Genomic DNA, 17365 nt, shown 5'->3' with positions numbered 1-17365 from the left:
CAAGAGATTAGAAGCCCCCCCACTGTTGCCCCCCCCCCCAAGCACCAAGAAGACAGAGCATCACTTGCCCCAGACTGAGAGTTCCTATCTGTACCTTGTGGCTCATAGCCACCGATGGACCTCTGCTCCATATCCTTATCCGATTCCCTCTTGAAGCCGTCCAGGCTTGTAGCCGCCACCACCTCCTGCGGCAGTGAGTTCCACGTGTTAAATCACTCTTTGGGTGATTTGGAGCCACTTGTCCACCTCCTCTATTTGTGTGCCACCCTGGAGCATGCCTTTAAACAAACCTTTAAAAATGATTTTAAATGATTTTAAAACACATTTTGTGGATAAATTCCTGTGGGCTGTGCCTTTAAGAGCGGGCACCCTGAAAAGCCCTACTGTAGCTATGGGCCTGCTTGGGTCACAGTGTGCTTCAGTTACTCTTACTTTGGATCCTCAAACAAAGCTGATAACATATTGTGGGGGAAAGCTAGACTAGAGTCCAGGAGTTCCTTAGTGGTCAGGCTGGAGCAACTGATGTTCTGCATTCTTGGTGCTGGGGGGGGGAGCAACAGTGGGAGGGCTTCTAGTGTCCTGGCCCCACTGGTGGACCTCTTGATGGCCCCTGGCATTTTTGGCCACTGTGTGACACAGAGTGTTGGACTGGACGGGCCGTTAGCCTGACCCAACACTGGCTTCTCTTATATTCATATGTCCTTATTCTCAGAGTATGAGCTTTCCAATCCAGAGTAGAGATGTAAAATTTCCGGAAATTTTGAAGCTCGGAATAAACCTCGGTCTTTTTCGAGGGAAAATGGAAATTTTTGGAAAAATTGAAAAAAATGCCACATTAGCACTTCTTTTTTTTCCAGATTGAAAGTCATTCTGTTACTTTAGGAACATTTTTTTTTAACTTGGCATGAAATTATCACAGCTAGCCTATTAAAAATAGAGTGTATCCAAACAATTATTACAAACAGAATACCCACCCACATGCAAAAACGAAACTGAAACCCTTTTCTTTTCTTGTGACAATAGCACCTCCTAAAGGAAGAAATGCATCTTGTTCTTGCATTGGAGAGTTCAGTTGGTAACCTAGGACTTGCTTGTCCTCGGTGCACAGAAATTAGATCAATCTGATACCATACGTATTTTTTTAGAAATGATTTGGAAAATATCTGAACACCTTGTCTTAAAATATTTTATTCATCACGTTAAAATAAAATATTCCGTAATCATTTTTTTCCCCCTTTTCTCTTCTTTTTTCAATTTTTCCAGTTTTCCGGGGAAAAACCAAAAAAGGCTTCGGGGGGAAAACGTTTGTTTCCAAATCTTTCCGGTTTTTCCCCGGGCCTTCACATCTCTAATCCAGAGTCAAAACTCCCTTCATCAGATAGGGACCGCCAGTCCTACTTATATCTGACGAAGGGAGTTTTGGCTCTCGAAAGACGCGACGCCAAAAATCTTGTCGGGCTCTACGGTGCTGCTGGACTCGAATCGAGCTCTTCTGCTGGAGACTGACACGCCTCCCTCTGTGTAAGGGATGAGGCCTGAATGAGCCTATAATTTACTGATGATTGGAAGGGGGTCATAAGTTTGACAGGATCCATCCTTGGAGGAGGAAGGTAGCCTGGTGGGGGTAATTGCCGGCAGCTGCAAGAGTCGGTTATCTCAAGGGAGTGGCAGTAGCCCAGGAGAGAGATGCTTATGAACCTTTCAGGAGGCACCAGAGTATCCTTGGACATCAAGTTGGTAAGCTGGAGATGGAACTGGATGCTGCTCTATGGTGATTTACGACTGAACTGTCTATGAGGACTGGTCAGAAGCTGCAGCTTCCCTTTTCAGAACTGCCAACGTGCCTTCGCATTTCAAACGTTTTGCTGCCAACTGCTCATAGGTTGGATGATTTCCGCACTGCGTACATCCTGAGTGTCTGAATGTTTTTATTCAATTAAATGAAATGAGTTTTTTAAGGATATCTGCTGTGTGCTGAGAGTTTCCTGTCCGCTGGCTAGCTGCAATCTTATCTGCTGAAGCGAACCCCAAGGTCGGTTGGACCTGACACTCTGAAACAAAGATTTTTCAGGGTATCGGCTTTTGAGAATCAAAGCGCCCTTCGTCAGATAGGGGGCCTCCATTCCGACGTGTATCTCATGAAGTTAGCTCTGACTCTCGAGAGCTCATACCCCCAAAAAACCTTCCATGGAGATAGGTCAAGACGGGTAAGCTGTGTCAATCCGTCTGCCGCAGCAGAATCCAGTAGCACCTTCAAGACTTTACAAAAAAAATGTGACAGGGTAGGCGCTTTCATGAGTCTACCGGATCCTACTTACAGGAAGCAATGCACAATAGAATTGACCACAGTCCCAGTTTGGTGCCGTGGTTAAGTGCACGGACTCTAATCTGGGAGAACCGGGTTTGATTCCCCACTCCTCCACTTGGCACCTGGCTGGACGGCCTTGGGCAAGCCGTAGCTCTGATAAGAGCTGTTCTGTCATGAGCAGTTCTTGAAAGAGCTCTCTGAGCCCCACCTGCCTCACAGGGTGTCTGTTCTGGGGAGGGGAAGAGGAAGGAGTTTATAAGCCGCTCTGAGACTCCAAGCAAAGGCCGGGGTATAAATCCAATCTCCTCCTCCTCCTCCTCCTTTTTCTTACCTTTTATCCAAGCATCCCTTTTGTTCAGCACAACCCGGTAACCTGTGCAGGAAAGCCCTCTCCATATAGTTCAGTTTTGCATAGTCTGCAGAATCTGGGAGTGGAAACAAAAGGCCTGGTTTTCACCGTGGGGGTTGTCTGCGCTGAGCCCCTTCCGACTGCAGGTGTGGAGTTTGCACATGATATGTATTCTTCCTGCAGATGAAAATTTCCCTGCAGGGGGAAAACTAGGTGCTTCTGTCCTACCCTTCTCCCTGACATGCTAGTTTTCTACAAGTGGGGTCTTTCTAATGGAAAGGGGGGGTTCTGTCACCTAAGGAGCTCCCACCTGTCTTGGCCAGTTTGGTGTAGTGGTTAAGTGCACGGACTCTAATCTGGGAGAACTGGGTTTGATTCCCCACTTCTCCACTTGCACCTGGCTGGATGACCTTGGGCAAGCTGTAGTTCTGATAAGAGCTGTTCTTGAAAAAGAGCCATTTCTGCCAGAGCTCTCTCAGCCCCACCTACCTCCCAGGATGTCTGTCGTGGGGAGGGGAACGGAAAGGAGTTTGTAAGCCGCTCTGAGACACCTTTGGGTAGTGAAGGGTGGGGTATAAATCCAATCTCTTCTGTTTTCTTCTTCTTCTTCTTGGCATTGAGTATTCACGGCATTCAATGTCCCAAGCCTTTGTTTTCTTGCCCCAGGGACTCAAGCGACTTACACCCGTCCGACGGTGAGCCCGTCCCTCGGGACACGCTTGACCGGCACGCCGGGGGGCGCCACGTACGTCAAGACCACCAGCGGCAGCATCATCACAGTCGTCCCCAAATCGCTGGCCACCCTCGGAGGGAAGCTGATCAGCAGTAACATCGTTTCCGGTAGGGATTGGCAGATATCGCCGTACAGTGTCAGACAAGGCATAAAAGAGATAAAAACTCTCAGACGCAATAAGTCCTTTATCAGGCTTTTATTGGAAGTCAGAAAAGTTGCTTTCAAGTCAATTCCTTTGACAGAAGTGAGGGACATTACACAGTTGGAAACTACAAGACCTCTGGTCCAGCCGTCATACACATGTAATGGTTACATATTCATTATGCAGGTTAAGACAGTTCAGTTAACATGGTGAGCAATGTTCCCTCTAAGCTATGGAGTCTTGTGAGCAAAAATTCTTCTTTGTGAGCTACTAGCCTTAAAGTTCTGAGCGAGTTATTTGGTTACTGCATCAGATAGTTTGCTCTGGAGCCATCCTTTCTGCGCTAAGACAAAAATGTGTGAGCTGGAGGGTAAAAAACTGTGAGCTAGCTCACACTAACTCAGCTTAGAGGGAACACTGACATTGGTGAGAATGTCTATCAGTTGCTACTCCCTTGAGGCCATGAGAAACACGAAAAGCGAAAAGTCTCTCGCAGCCCACACGGGGGAGTGGAATACTTCACAGGGTTCCGTAAGGACAACTATCTACGTTCACACAGGCCTGTCTCAATCTCTCCCCTCGAGGAAAATGCAGCTCTTAAAGGGAACCGTCGAATCCCTCTCTGGGGACTCTGCCTCGGTCTGCCATGCCCATTCGGTGAGGGATGGAAGAGGAATCGACGAGGGCATAGAATCAGATAAGTTAGAAAGGGAATCAGTTCCCCTACAGAAGCGATAGGGATGGAAACACTTGGCCCCTCGGGCTTACTTAGAAGTGGGGGGTGTACTATCACCCACCTTAATCAAACCCTTAAGGCTGATCTTGAGGTGGAGAAGGAAAGAAGGGAGGTGACCAAAGCAGGCAATAGAACAAAATTTGAGTCCAGTGGCACGTTGAAGACCAACAAGTTTAAGTCTGGGTATAAGCTTTCATGCGCGTGCACTTCTTCAGAAGTGTGCCTGCACACGAAAGCTCATACCCAGGATTAAACTTGTCGGTCTTAAAGGCGCCACTGGACTCAGACTCTGGTTCAGTTGCTTCAGACCAACTCGGCTGCCCTCCTGAATCTAAAGCAAATGACGTCGTTCTACTGGGAGACTTCAACTACCCTCGCAACGACTGGGTCAACACGTGCTCGAGTCATGCTGTAGACATGAGATTCCTGCATGAGCTGAAAGGAGAATAAACACGTTTCACCCGCCACCCATGTATGCCCAGGATCATGGCCCATCTGGTGACAGATCTCCCCCCCCCCCCAGCATTTTTAAAAAAGTCTTCTGTAAAACATACATGGGTCTTAAGGCTTTTTAAAACCTATGGTGCTTTTACCGGTCGCAGCCACTAGGTGGCTCCCGCAGCTTTGCAGCATTGCTCCGGGCTTCTTTGCTTTCTTGTCCAGTGAATCGTAGCCGCCAGCCACTCTTTGTAAGGTGGCATGACAGAGATGTGCCCTAGGGGCGGGCATAAAGCAGGGCAGGGCATTGGGCAGTTGCCGCAGGATTGCAGAGTTGGAGTTCAGTGCATTGGGGAACAGCTGGTCAAAGGGTGACCAGTGCAGGTGCAGCTAGGACTGATTCCAGGTTAAAAGCATAAGCGAAGCCATGTTGGATCAGGCCAATGGCCCGTCCAGTCCCAACACTGTGTCACACAGTGGCCAAAGTCCAGGTGCCACAAGGAGGTCCACCAGCGGGGCCAGAACTCCAGAAGCCCTCCCACTCTTGCCCCCCCCCCAGCACCAAGAATACAGGGCGTCACTGCCCCAGACAGAGTGTTCCAGCTATACCTTGTGGCTAAGAGCCACTGATGGACCTCTGCTCCAGATATTTATCCAGTCCCCTCTTGAAGCCGTCCATGCTTGTAGCCGCCACCACTTCCTGTGGCAGTGAATAACACGTGTTAATGACTCTTTGGGTGAAGGAGGACTTCCTTTTATCCGTTCTAACCCGACTGCTCATCAAGTTCAAGGAGTGCCCATGAGTTCTTGTATTGTGAGAAAGGGAGAAAAAGACTTCTTTCTCTGCCTTCTCCGTCCCATGCAGAACTCCTTAACCCTCTATCATGTCACTCCTCGGTGTTTTTTTCTCCAAGATAAAGAGCCCTAACCTCTTTAGCTTTCTTTCATAGGGAAGGTGTTCTATCCCATTAATCATGTCAGTTGCCCTTTTCTGCACCTTTTCCAATGCTAGAATACCTTCTTTTTTAAAGTTTTCGTGGGGGCCTGGGCATAAAGTGTTCGGGGGCCCCCTGTGTCCGTGACTAGACCCCCCTTCTTGCCCACTCACCCACCCCTGTGCCCCCACCTGCCTGTGCATCTTTCCCCTTCCCACTTGCAAGATCTCCCAGTCCCTGCTGTCACAGCCTGCATGCGCTTTCCCTGATGGTGCTGGGTGGTGGCTACAGCTGGTAGTGCCCCTGCCACGGCCTCCAGCAGGCCGCACATGCCTCTGGGAGCACAGGTGAGAAAGCATTCACTCGCAGGCAAGGGAGGGTGTGATTGCAGGCATCGGAGGAGTTGCGTGCAGCAAGGGATGGTGAGATTGCAGGCATTGGAGGAGTTCCGTGAGTAGGGGATGAGCAGCAAGGGAGGGTGTGATTGCAGGCATCGGAGGAGTTGCGTGAGTAGGGGATGAGCAGCAATAGGGGCCCCCAGAAGCCATGGGCCCCAGAAACTGCCCTACCCTGGAATATGCCAACACCGGCCCTGGGTGCAACACGCATAACCTCTTCTACGGCTCATTCACGTAGACACCGAAGGAATGTGAAACTGTTCTTCCACCCTGTCGGAAAGCATCTTGGTAACAGGGCCACATTTTCTTACAAGTCTGTGTTCTTTGTATTAAGTGTCTCTCTGCCCTCCCCCACCCCACCCTACCCTGTGCCTGCAAATTGGCAGGAATTCTAGCGAATACCACTGTTCGTAGACCAAGCTATTTTTATTTTCACTTTCTTTAAAGGTAACTCCTTGATGAAGACGTATTTTCAACAAAAAGGTATCCAAAACACGCCGCTCAAGGAATTGTGTCTGAATGTTACGTGATTGTCACAGAGGACCCTCCTCCCTCCCCCCGATGGTTTTATGGATGTTTCCCTAGTGCAGGGGTCCCCAGCGTGGTGCCCACGGGCGCCATGGCAGTAGCCCACACCTTCTCAAGTGTTTTTAGAAAGTGGGTGGGCCCAAGTGGGGCTTTTGCCCAGCGAGGCTTCTGATTGGCCATGGGGGGTGTTCTTGGCTCAGCAGATCTTTAAAAGCATTGACTTTGGCAGCAGCTGTCACCGCAGCCCAAGGGTCTTCACTGCGTGACTGGAGGTGAGCTGCAGCAGCCATTTTGGGGCCGGGTCTGCCTCCTCCAGCAGCCATTTTGGGGCCAGGTCCGCCTCCTCCAGCAGCCATTTTGGGGCCGGGGCCGCCTCCTCCAGCAGCCATTTTGGGGCCGGGGCCGCCTCCTCCAGCAGCCATTTTGGGGCCGCGCCTGCCACCCTGTACCAGAATCCCAAAGGTGCCCGCAGGCTCCAGAAACATTGGGGGGGCCCCCGCCCTAGCAGTTTAAACCGGTTGGTTTGTCCCCGGCCTTCTAGGACAAGTCGATCTCTACCCGAACCTTGACCAAATCTGGCAGAAGAAACGGGGTAGCCTTCTGTAAACTGGCTGCGCCGGTCTCTCTTTCTCCCAGTTGCCGTATCTGAAGAAGTGAGCCGTGGCTCACGAAAGCTCTTCCCCTGCCTGCCACGAATTGTGTTAGTCTTTAAGGTGCAATTGCGGGCCCCTCGCTCTTTTCTGTTTTCCCCCAGTCTCATTTAAACCCGACAGAACGGTGGCGCTTGAGAACATACTCCAGTGCCAAAAAAAAAATTAATTCTGATTGGATTCCGATGCATGCCAGAGCTACTGTGCGCACGGGGCACCGTTTATCAGGCGGTCAATTCTGTGTGCGAAGGAGCATTTGCGCAGACTGACTCCCCCTGGTGGAGGGGGTGGGGAACTGGTTCTGGGTTGGGAGTTCCCCGCTGCACGTTATGGACTCCCCTACCTGGAAAAGGTAGAATATTGGACCCCACTACCCATGTTCTCTTCTCTTGCACATGACTCCCCCCCCCCAAAGTGTGGTAGGGCCAAAACCAGTTGGAGCAGTGGCAGGGTTCCCCGTCTTAACCCCTAAGGGCCTCCTTTCCCCCCCTCTTGTTTTTGCTTTTCAGGAACGACCACCAAAATCACCACCATCCCCGTGACGTCCAAGCCGAACGTGATCGTTGTGCAAAAGACGACCGGCAAGGGCACCACCATCCAAGGCCTCCCTGGCAAAAACGTGGTCACGACGTTGCTGAACGCCGGGGTAAGTGAGAAGCGGCGGCATCGGGACTGCGGAGTCGGCCCCAGAAGGTGAAGCAGGGTGGAGGGTCAAAGTCGTTAAGGTCCCAATGCCGACGGTGTGGCTGTCGCATCAGATCTGTGTAGGTACGAACACACAAAGCTGCCTTATCCTGCATCAAACCCACGGTCCATCAAAGTCAGTACTGCCTACTTAGACTGAGAGCGGCTCTCTCGGGTCTCAGGTGGGGGTCTTTCACATCACCTCCTGCCTGGTTCTTTTTAATGCTGGGGATGGAACCTGGGACCTTCTGCATGCCAAGCAGATGCTCTACCACTGAGCCACTGAGGTCCTTCACATCGCCTACTGCCTGGTCCTTTTTAACTGGAGATGCCAGGGATTGAACCTGGGACCTTCTGCAGGCCAAGCAGATGTTCTACCACTGAGCCACTGAGGTCCTTCACATCGCCTACTGCCTGATCCTTGTAACTGGAGATGCCAGGGATTGAATCTGGGGCCTTCTCGTGCCCAGCAAATGCTCTACCACTGAGCCATGGCCCGCAGAGCCTCTGCTTGGCATGCAGAAGGTCCCAGGTTCAATCCCCAGCATCCCCAGTTAAAAGAGGACCGGGCAGGAGGGGATGGGAAAGACGTCTCCCTGAGACCCTGCACAGCTGCTGCCAATCTGAGTACACAGTACTGACCCTGATGGACCAGAAGGTCCGATTCAGTATGAGACAATTTCACCTGTTCAAAATATAAACAGTCTCTCGGACGTCACCTGTCTGTCTCGTCCTCAGGGAGAAAAAACGATTCAAGCGGTCCCAGCCGGGGCGAAGCCAGCAATTATCACTGCCACCAGGCCCATTACCAAAATGATCGTCACGCAGCCAAAAGGGATCGGGTCCGCTGTTCAGCCAGCCACCAAAATCATCCCCACCAAAATTGTGTACGGCCAGCAAGGAAAGACGCAGGTAAGCTGAACAAGTTGCTTTAAAAGCCACATTTGGGATGGGGTGGGGGTATCAAAGGTTTCTAAAATAATGCATGGGGTGGAGAGAGCTGACAAAAGCGAACTTTTTTTCCTCTCTCTCCCAGAATACTGGAACTTGAGGGCATCCAATGAAGCTGATGGGCAGTAGGTTCGGGATGGACCTAAGGAAATACCACTTTACACAGGGAGGGATTGAAATGTGGAATTCGCTGCCAGAGGATGTAGTGATGGCCACAGGAATAAACAGCTTTCAAAGGGGGTTAGATAGGTTCATGGAGGATAAGTCTACCAATGACTACTACCCATGGTAGCTGAGGGGAACCTCCATGTTCAGAGGCACTAATCCTCTGAATCCCAGGGCCAGGAGGCAACATCAGGGGGAAGGCCTTGGGCTCTCTAACCTGTTGTTGGTCCTCCAGAGGAACTGGTTGGCCACTGTGAGAGACGGGATGCTGGACTAGATGGACCCTCACTGGTCTGATCCAGCAGGGTTCCTACTGAGGGGAACCTCCACATTCAGAGGCACTAAACCTCTGAATCCCAGAGCCAGGAGGCGACATCAAGGGAAGACCTCAACCTCTATGCCCTGTTGTTGGCCCTCCGGAAGAACTAGTTGGCCACTGGGTGAGACAGGATGCTGGACTAGATGGACCCTCAACTGGACAGATCCAGCAGGGCTCTTCTGATGATCTCATCACGGAAAGGCTTCAGCTTCTATGCCCTCTTGTAGGACCTCCAGAGGAACCGGTTGGCCACTGGGTGAGACAGGGTGCTGGACTAGATGGACCCTCACTGGTCTGATCCAGCAGGGCTCTTCTGAGGTTCCTCTCAGGGGAAGGCCTCGGCCTCTCTGCCCTGTTCTTGGCCCTCCAGAGGAACTGGCTGGCCCTTGTGTGAGACAGGAGGCTGGACTAGATGGACCCTCACTGGACTGATCCAGCAGGGCTCTTCTTAGGTTCTTATCAGGGGAAGGCCTCGGCCTCTCTGCCCTGTTCTTGGCCCTCCAGAGGAACTGGCTGGCCCTTGTGTGAGACAGGAGGCTGGACTAGATGGACCCTCACTGGACTGATCCAGCAGGGCTCTTCTTAGGTTCTTATCAGGGGAAGGCCTCGGCCTCTCTGCCCTGTTCTTGGCCCTCCAGAGGAACTGGCTGGCCCTTGTGTGAGACAGGAGGCTGGACTAGATGGACCCTCACTGGACTGATCCAGCAGGGCTCTTCTTAGGTTCTTATCAGGGGAAGGCCTCGGCCTCTCTGCCCTGTTGTTGGCCCTCCAGGGGAACTGGTTGGCCACTGTGTGAAACAGGATGCTGGACTAGATGGACCACTGGGCTGATCCAGCAGGGCTCTTCTTGTGTTCTTATGACCAGAAGCAGAATAACAATGCAACTGATTCGAATTATTTCCCCGTGTGATGTTTCAGTTCCAAAACGTGTAACTCTTTGGCAGCGCGCAGGCCCCTGTTCCCGTCCTCTCAAAGCTGCCCTGCTCCAGTGAGATCCCTCCCTTGTCTCTCAGGTGCTGATCAAGCCAAAACCGGTGACCTTCCAGGCCACGGTGGTGAGCGAGCAGACGAGGCAGCTGGTCACCGAAACCCTGCAGCAGGCGTCCCGTGTGGTGGAGGCGGGGGCCGCCGCCCTGCCGGACGTGAAGGAAGAGCCCCAGGCGTACACGGACAGCAGCTCCTCCTCCACGGAGTCCTCGCAGGGGTCCCAAGGTGAGACCCTTAAAGGATGCTGTGGGGGTGTGTGTGTCTTTATTTGCTCTGGTTGTACCCCGCCTCTCTCCCCAGCAGGGAACCCAAGCAGCTTCCGTCATTCTCCCGTCCTCCATTTTAAACTCACAACAACCCTGTGAGGTAGGTCAGGCTGGGAGAGGATGACTCGCCCAAGGTCAAATGGAAAAGAGGGCCAACAATTAAAACTTAATATGTAAATAATATGTAAAGATACATGTATCTTGTCGAAGGCTTTCACGGCCGGAGTTCATTAGCTGTTGCAGATTTCCTGCGTTGTATGGCCGTGGTCTTGGCATTGTAGGACCTGACGTTTCGCCAGTTGCTGTAGCCATTGAAATTCGTAAACGTAAACACAATTTCAACAGGAAAGAAGAAAGTTTAAAAATAAACAGGGCATGGTTTCCTGACCTGAAAAACACAAAAGGTTCTACATCTGACAATAGCACAGATAAGATTAGAACCTCCTCAGGAAACAATCCATATACAAAAGAACCTCCTCAGGAAAGCTCCTCCATTACCATGTTCACAGGCTGGGGAACTCCTACAAGATAAGCCCTACCCCACCTTCCTGAGTAGATATAAATTACCTGCCTACCATTCTTCTCACCTTGACACAGAGAGTACTCCATCTTTCTGTGTCATACCTCTGAGGATGCCAGTCACAGCTGCTGGCGAAACGTCAGGTCCTACAATGCCAAGACCACGGCCACACAGCCCAGAAAATCTACAGCAGCTAATACATGTATTTATTCGTAAAGGATTAAAAAAACCGATGTTTCGCCGTCATATGTGTAATATTTATACATAGCGCCTTATAACTGTTTTATGATCTTAGTCTGTTTTTATACTGCCCCGAGCATGCCTTGGTGGGGAGGGCAGGGTATAAATCTAATAAAACAAACAAATAAACATATTGGAGCCAGTGCTCCCTCTAAGCTGTGGAGTCTTGCGAGCAGAAATTAAAAGTTGTGAGCGAGCGATTTGGCTGCTGCATAAATGAGTTTGCTCTGGAGCCATCCTTCCTGAGCTGAGACAAAAAATGTGTGAGCTGGAGGCTAAAAATCTGTGAGCTGGCTCACACTCACTCATCTTAGAGGGAACACTGATAGGGGCCCAATCACACCTCACGTAAGAATTCAAAAACCGTATACACCCAAGGGCCAATGGACTTGACCTGATGCATTCTGGCCTCTTAGGGCCCTCTTCGGAGGTCAGACACAATGCGGAACAAATCGGCTTACAGCACAGTTTGGTGTAGTGGTTAAGTGTGCAGACTCTAATCTGGGAGAACCGGAACAAATCGGCTTACAGCACAGTTTGGTGTAGTGGTTAAGTGCTCTTCGGAGGTCAGACACAATGCGGAACAAATCGGCTTACAGCACAGTTTGGTGTAGTGGTTAAGTGTGCGGACTCTAATCTGGGAGAACCAGGTTTGATTCCCCCACGCCTCCACTTGCAGCTGCTGGATGACCTTGGGTCAGCCACAGTTCTCTCAGAGCTCCCTCAGCCCCACCTACCTCACAGGGAGTCTGTCGTGGGGAGGGGAAGGGAAAGGAGTTTGTAAGCCGCTCTGAGACTCCGAGTGAAGGGCAGGGTATAAATCCAATCTCCTCCTCCTCCTCCACAATGCATAATCCAGTACAATGATATATTGCGTCTATATGATTATGGAATTCTTACATGAGGTGTGATTGCCCCCCCCCCCCGTAAGTTTTTTAATCCTATACAAATGAATACATGTATTTTTACATATTACTGATATTAAGTTTTACTTGTTGGCCCTCTACTCCGCTTGACTTGCCTTTTCAGGTCCTCGATCCTAGTTTTCAGGGCTAAGTTTGTTTCCCTCCTCTGTTCAAAACTTGCCGAAGGTCCACCCGGCCAAGTTTCCCACGGCAGAGTGGGGATTCGAACCTGGGTCTCCAAGATCCTGCTCTGACACTCTAGCCCCTGCGCCACACCGGACTTTGAATGATCCTGCCCGCCTTGATATTCGGGAGAGAGTTCAGGCCCCACTTGGACTGAACAGGTCTTACAAACCTGGATGTTGGCTTGTTCCTGATTTTGGCTTGTGTTGGGGAAAGATGCAGACGCTAGCATGGGGCACGTGTGTGTGTGATTCTCATCAGTTCCCTCTTCCAAGGCGGACTCTGCACACAGTCCCACCCAACTGGCCGCAATTGGGGGAGGGTTGCTAAGTGTGCTTAGTGAACGGCGTGTTCGAAACAGGATCCAAGCCTCTCTGGATGTTAAGCTTAGAGTTACCGAGACTTACTTATTTATATCCCACCTATCTCCCCAATGGGGACCCAAAGCGGCTGCCATCCTTCTCCTCCTGCTGCGTCGCAACTGGTCACGAAGCTCAAGACAAAGCGTCCTCCTGGACTGAATCGAGACCTCAGTTTCCTGTCTCGTTACCAGTGCTGATTTCTCCACGCCCCACTATTCCTCTGCATATCTCCCCTAATCCAATCACGCCTGCTGTTGCCCATTCACCTGCTGTTGCCATTCGCCTGCTAGTGTCACCCGGCATCTGAAATCACTCCACTCTCCAAGGGCAGATGGACTCACATTCCAGCTGTATCTGAAGACGTGAGCCGTGACTCACGAAAGCTCATGCCCTGCCACCAATTTTGTCAGTCTTTTAAGGCTGCTAGACTCTTTCTCTTTTCTACCACAACCCCTGTGAGGCAGGTCAGGCAGAGAGTGTGTGACTGACCCAAGGTCACCCAGCGAGCTTCCGTGGCATGAACGGGATTCGAACCCATTATTACGTTATCATTTAACCTGTGCCTAGAGTTCAGTCTCGTGTTTCATTTGTGATGGTTTACCCTTGTATCGCCCCCCAAGCAGTTTTGGCATTAACATCTAAGCAGACGGGTCGGGTTGGGAGTTAATGTCTGAATTCCTCCCTGGGTGTACTCCCTGTCACACTTTCATCACGCCTTTCGTGGCATAACAGGGAACTCCTCTCTCTTATCGCCCCCATGATCTCGCTTTGAGTTAGGCTAGGGTGAGGGTAATTGGCGTGTTGCAGCTGAGTCGGATTTGGGGGTGTATGACCCTGGGTTTCCCTCAGTTCGGGACTGCGGTGGCTCAAGCGGTTAGGACACTGAACTGCAAACTGGAAGGTCGGTAGTTCGAGACCCAAATGCCACGTGACGGAGTGAGCTCCCGTCTCTAGTTCCAGCTCCTGCCAACCTAGCAGTTCGAAAGCAAGAAATTGCAAGTAGATAAATAGGGACCACTTCAGTGGAAAGGTAACAGCGTTCCGTGCACCTTGGTGTTTAGTCATGCCGGCCACATGACACGGAATCGTCTTCGGCATCCTGTTAAAAAGAGTTTCTGCTGGAAACGTTGCTGTTAGAGGTATGCCTAACGTCACTCCCTGACTTTAAGAACCTCAGAAGAGCCCTGCTGGATCAGACTAGTGAGGGTCCGTCTAGTTCAGCATCCTGTCTCACACAGGGGCCAACCAATGCCTCTGGAGGGCCCAGCAACAGGGTAGAGAGGCCGAGGCCTTCCCCTGATAAGAACCTCAGAAGAGCCCTGCTGGATCAGACCAGTGAGGGTCCATCTAGTCCAGCATCCTGTCTCACACAGGGGCCAACCAGGCCTGTAGCCAGGATTTTGTGGCTTGTGGGGCAATTTTTTTTTTTTTTTTTTGGTGGGGCTGAAGATCCCAGTGCAGAAAGAAAAGCCATTTCACCAATCCAAAACTGTTGCCAGGAAAGATCTCTAAGTTGCAAGCTGTCAATCATTTTAGATGACAGTCCTCAGCTGCTGCAAGTTAATCACTTTTGCCAGCCTAAGAAACAATTCTGATAACAAGCCGGCAGGTGGGGGGTGATGACTTCTATAGTCAAGAAAGCTAACACTTAGGCAGCCAAACTCTCTTAAAAGCAGGGCCAGTAGCCAGGATTTTGTGGCTTGTGGGGCAGGTTTTTTTTTTTTTTTTGGTGGGGCTGAAGTTCCCAGTGCAGAAAGAAAAGCCATTTCGCCAATCGAAAACTGTTGCCAGGAAAGATCTCTAAGTTGCAAGCTGTCAATCATTTTAGATGACAGTCCTCAGCTGCTGCAAGTTAATCACTTTTGCCAGCCTAAGAAACAATTCTGAGAACAAGCCGGCAAGTGGGGGGTGATGACTTCTATAGTCAAGAAAGCTAACACTTAGGCAGCCAAACTCTCTTATAAGCAGACTAGTTTCTTGACACAGCATTAGAAGGGGCTCCTAGAGGTCACCTACTCCAACCCCCTTGCTCAGTGCGGGAATTCGTCAAATACAGCCCCCCACTCTGCTTAAAGGGGCGCACACCTTTGAAAAAAAAGATTGAAAAAAAGCATTTACAGGAGACATTCTTGTGGGGCTGTGCCTTTAAGAAAGGGGGCAACACCCCCAAAAGCCCCACCATAGCTGCGGCCCTGAGGCCAACCAGTTCCTCTGGAAGTCCAACGAACAGGGCTTAGAACCCGAAGCCTTCCCCTGATGTTGCCTCCCGTCTATGGGATCCGGAGGTTGACTGCCTCTGAACGTGGAGGTTCCTTTTCGTCACCGTGGATAGTAGTCACTAATAGACCTCTCCTCCACGGATCTCTCCGATCCCCTTTTAAAGTTATCCCTGTGCCTTTGGCTGGGACTTTTCCTCCGCCCCGAGTCAGAATTCCAAAGGTGCCCAGAGGCTCAGAAAGTTTGGCAGGACCCCCGGTGTATAGCGTTCTCCTTCCAGAGGTTTCCTCTTCCCATCTGTGTAATCTTTGTTTCCCATTAGGCCGTAAGTTTTCGAGGAACATGCTCACTGCTACCACCAGAGAGCGAGCGTGGCGTGAGTATATTCAGACGGCTCCAAATGGGAGGAGCTATGCAAATGCTTATGGACCGGCAAGGCAATATTTATTTTATTATTAGATTAGAATTTTTTTTTGACCGCCCTTCCCAGCTTGTGTGGAGCCCAGAGCGGTTTCGCAGCCATTTAATTCCGCCCAGCGCAAAATAAGTTAAAACCTTAAAAGCTCGAGATTGAAAACATTCAAGCGTTTAAACATTTCAGAACCGTTTGCCAATAGGATGTTCCCACGTGCCTCTCCCTTAAGATATCGATCACACGCAATGATTGCAAGTTCCATACACAACCGCCTCTTTGTTTAACAACCCGGTGACCCCGCAGTCTCGGGCAGAGACAGTGGTGGCGAACCTATGGCACGTGTGCCCGAGGCGGCACTCAGAGCCCTCTCTGTGGCCACGTGTGCCATCGCCCCAGACCGTCATTAAAGTGTGGAATTCTCTGCCAAATAATTTTAAGTCAATGAAAGCATTTGGGATTGCTTTCCTTACTTTGTTTGGATCATCTTAAGTTAATGTATGAGTGGTTTTTTCTAAACTAAAACCTCAGTATTCAGGTTAAATTGCCGTGTTGGCACTTTGCGATTAATAAGTGGGTTTTGGGTCGCAGTTTGGGCACTCGGTCTCTAAAAGGTTCGCCATCACTGGCCTAGGAGAAAGCATTTAGCCCGGCCGAAAGAAAAGCCTTCGGATGCTTGGGGACAGTCAGTTCGTGAAAATAAGGTGGAAGGTTGGGGGAGGGGGGTACCATACACATGGCCATCGTTGTGCATTTGTCGCCTGGCAATACTGGTTGTTTTTGCCTTGTTCTTACCCATGTTTTTAAGAAAAACAAACACTTGGCTAGATCAGAGCATTGAGTCTGCAAGCCAGGAGGTGGGGCCTCCTCGAGGCTGGGCGAGAGACTGAGAGGGTCTGTCTCCCCCCCCCCCCCCCCTCCCAGCCGGTGGTCCACGTCATCGCCTCCCGCAGCCAGGACTGGTCCGAGCACGAGATCGCCGTGGACTCCAGCCCCACCATCATCTACCAGGACGTCTCCAGCGAATCGCAGTCGGCCACCTCGACAATAAAAGCTCTCCTGGAGCTCCAGCAGACGACAGGTGGGTCGATCTCATAAGAACGTAAGAGAAGCCAACGTTGGATCAGGCCAATGGCCCATTCAAGTCCAACACTCTGCCAAACAGTGGCCTGAAATACCAGGTGCCACCAGGAGGTCCAGAAGTGGGGCCAGGATGCTAGAAGCCCTCCCACTGTTGCTCCCCCCCCCCAAGCACCAAGAATACACAGCATCCCTTGTCCCAGACTGAGAGTTCCTATCTAATAAGAACATAAGAGAAGCCAATGTTGGATCAGGCCAGTGGCCCATCCAGTCCAACACTCTGTCACACAGTGGCCAGAAATACCAGGTGCCATCAGGAGGTCCACCAGTGGGGCCAGGACACTAGAAGCCCTCCCACTGTTCCCCCCCCCCCAGCACCAAGAAGACAGAGCATCCCTTGCCCCAGACATAAGAACATAAGAGACACCAATGTTGGATCAGGCCAAAGGCCCATCCAGTCCAACACTCTGTGTTGCCCCCCCAAGCACCAAGAATACAGAGCATCCCTTGCCCCAGACATAACAATATAAGAGACACCAATGTTGGATCAGGCCAAAGGCCCATCCAGTCCAACACTCTGTGTCACACAGTGGCCAGAAATACCAGGTGCCATCAGGAGGTCCAGCAGTGGGGCCAGGACACTAGAACCCCCCCTCCCCAAGCCCCCCCCCCAAGCACCAAGAAGACAGAGCATCACTTGCCCCAGAGCCCCTAGCTATACCTTGTGGCTAATAGCCACTGATGGACCTCTGCTCCATATGCTTATCTAATTCCCTTTTGAAGCCATCCATGCTTGTAGCACCCACCACTTCCTGTGGCAGTGAATTCCAAGTGTTAATCACTCTTTGGGTGAAGAA

General features: G+C 51.0%; 1 protein-coding gene across 1 annotated transcript in view; it reads left to right on the top strand.

Moving 5' to 3' along the window:
- The window catches only part of EMSY (EMSY, BRCA2-interacting transcriptional repressor), a 55239-nt gene that overhangs the window by 19175 nt on the left and 18699 nt on the right, over positions 1 to 17365 (top strand). Inside the window, exons 10-16 of the mRNA XM_015406468.1 lie at positions 3324 to 3497; positions 6487 to 6522; positions 7727 to 7863; positions 8640 to 8813; positions 10350 to 10548; positions 15339 to 15448; positions 16257 to 16509. Coding sequence (XP_015261954.1) covers positions 3324 to 3497; positions 6487 to 6522; positions 7727 to 7863; positions 8640 to 8813; positions 10350 to 10548; positions 15339 to 15448; positions 16257 to 16509 — 1083 coding nt within the window. The remainder of the gene's footprint in view (positions 1 to 3323; positions 3498 to 6486; positions 6523 to 7726; positions 7864 to 8639; positions 8814 to 10349; positions 10549 to 15338; positions 15449 to 16256; positions 16510 to 17365) is intronic.

The sequence above is a fragment of the Gekko japonicus genome, unplaced genomic scaffold, assembly GCF_001447785.1.
Source record: "Gekko japonicus isolate JY-2015 unplaced genomic scaffold, Gekko_japonicus_V1.1 scaffold3994, whole genome shotgun sequence".
NCBI classification, from domain to species: domain Eukaryota; kingdom Metazoa; phylum Chordata; class Lepidosauria; order Squamata; family Gekkonidae; genus Gekko; species Gekko japonicus.
The sequence above is the reverse complement of the archived record's forward strand: the minus strand, read 5'-3'. Positions and strand labels throughout refer to the sequence as shown.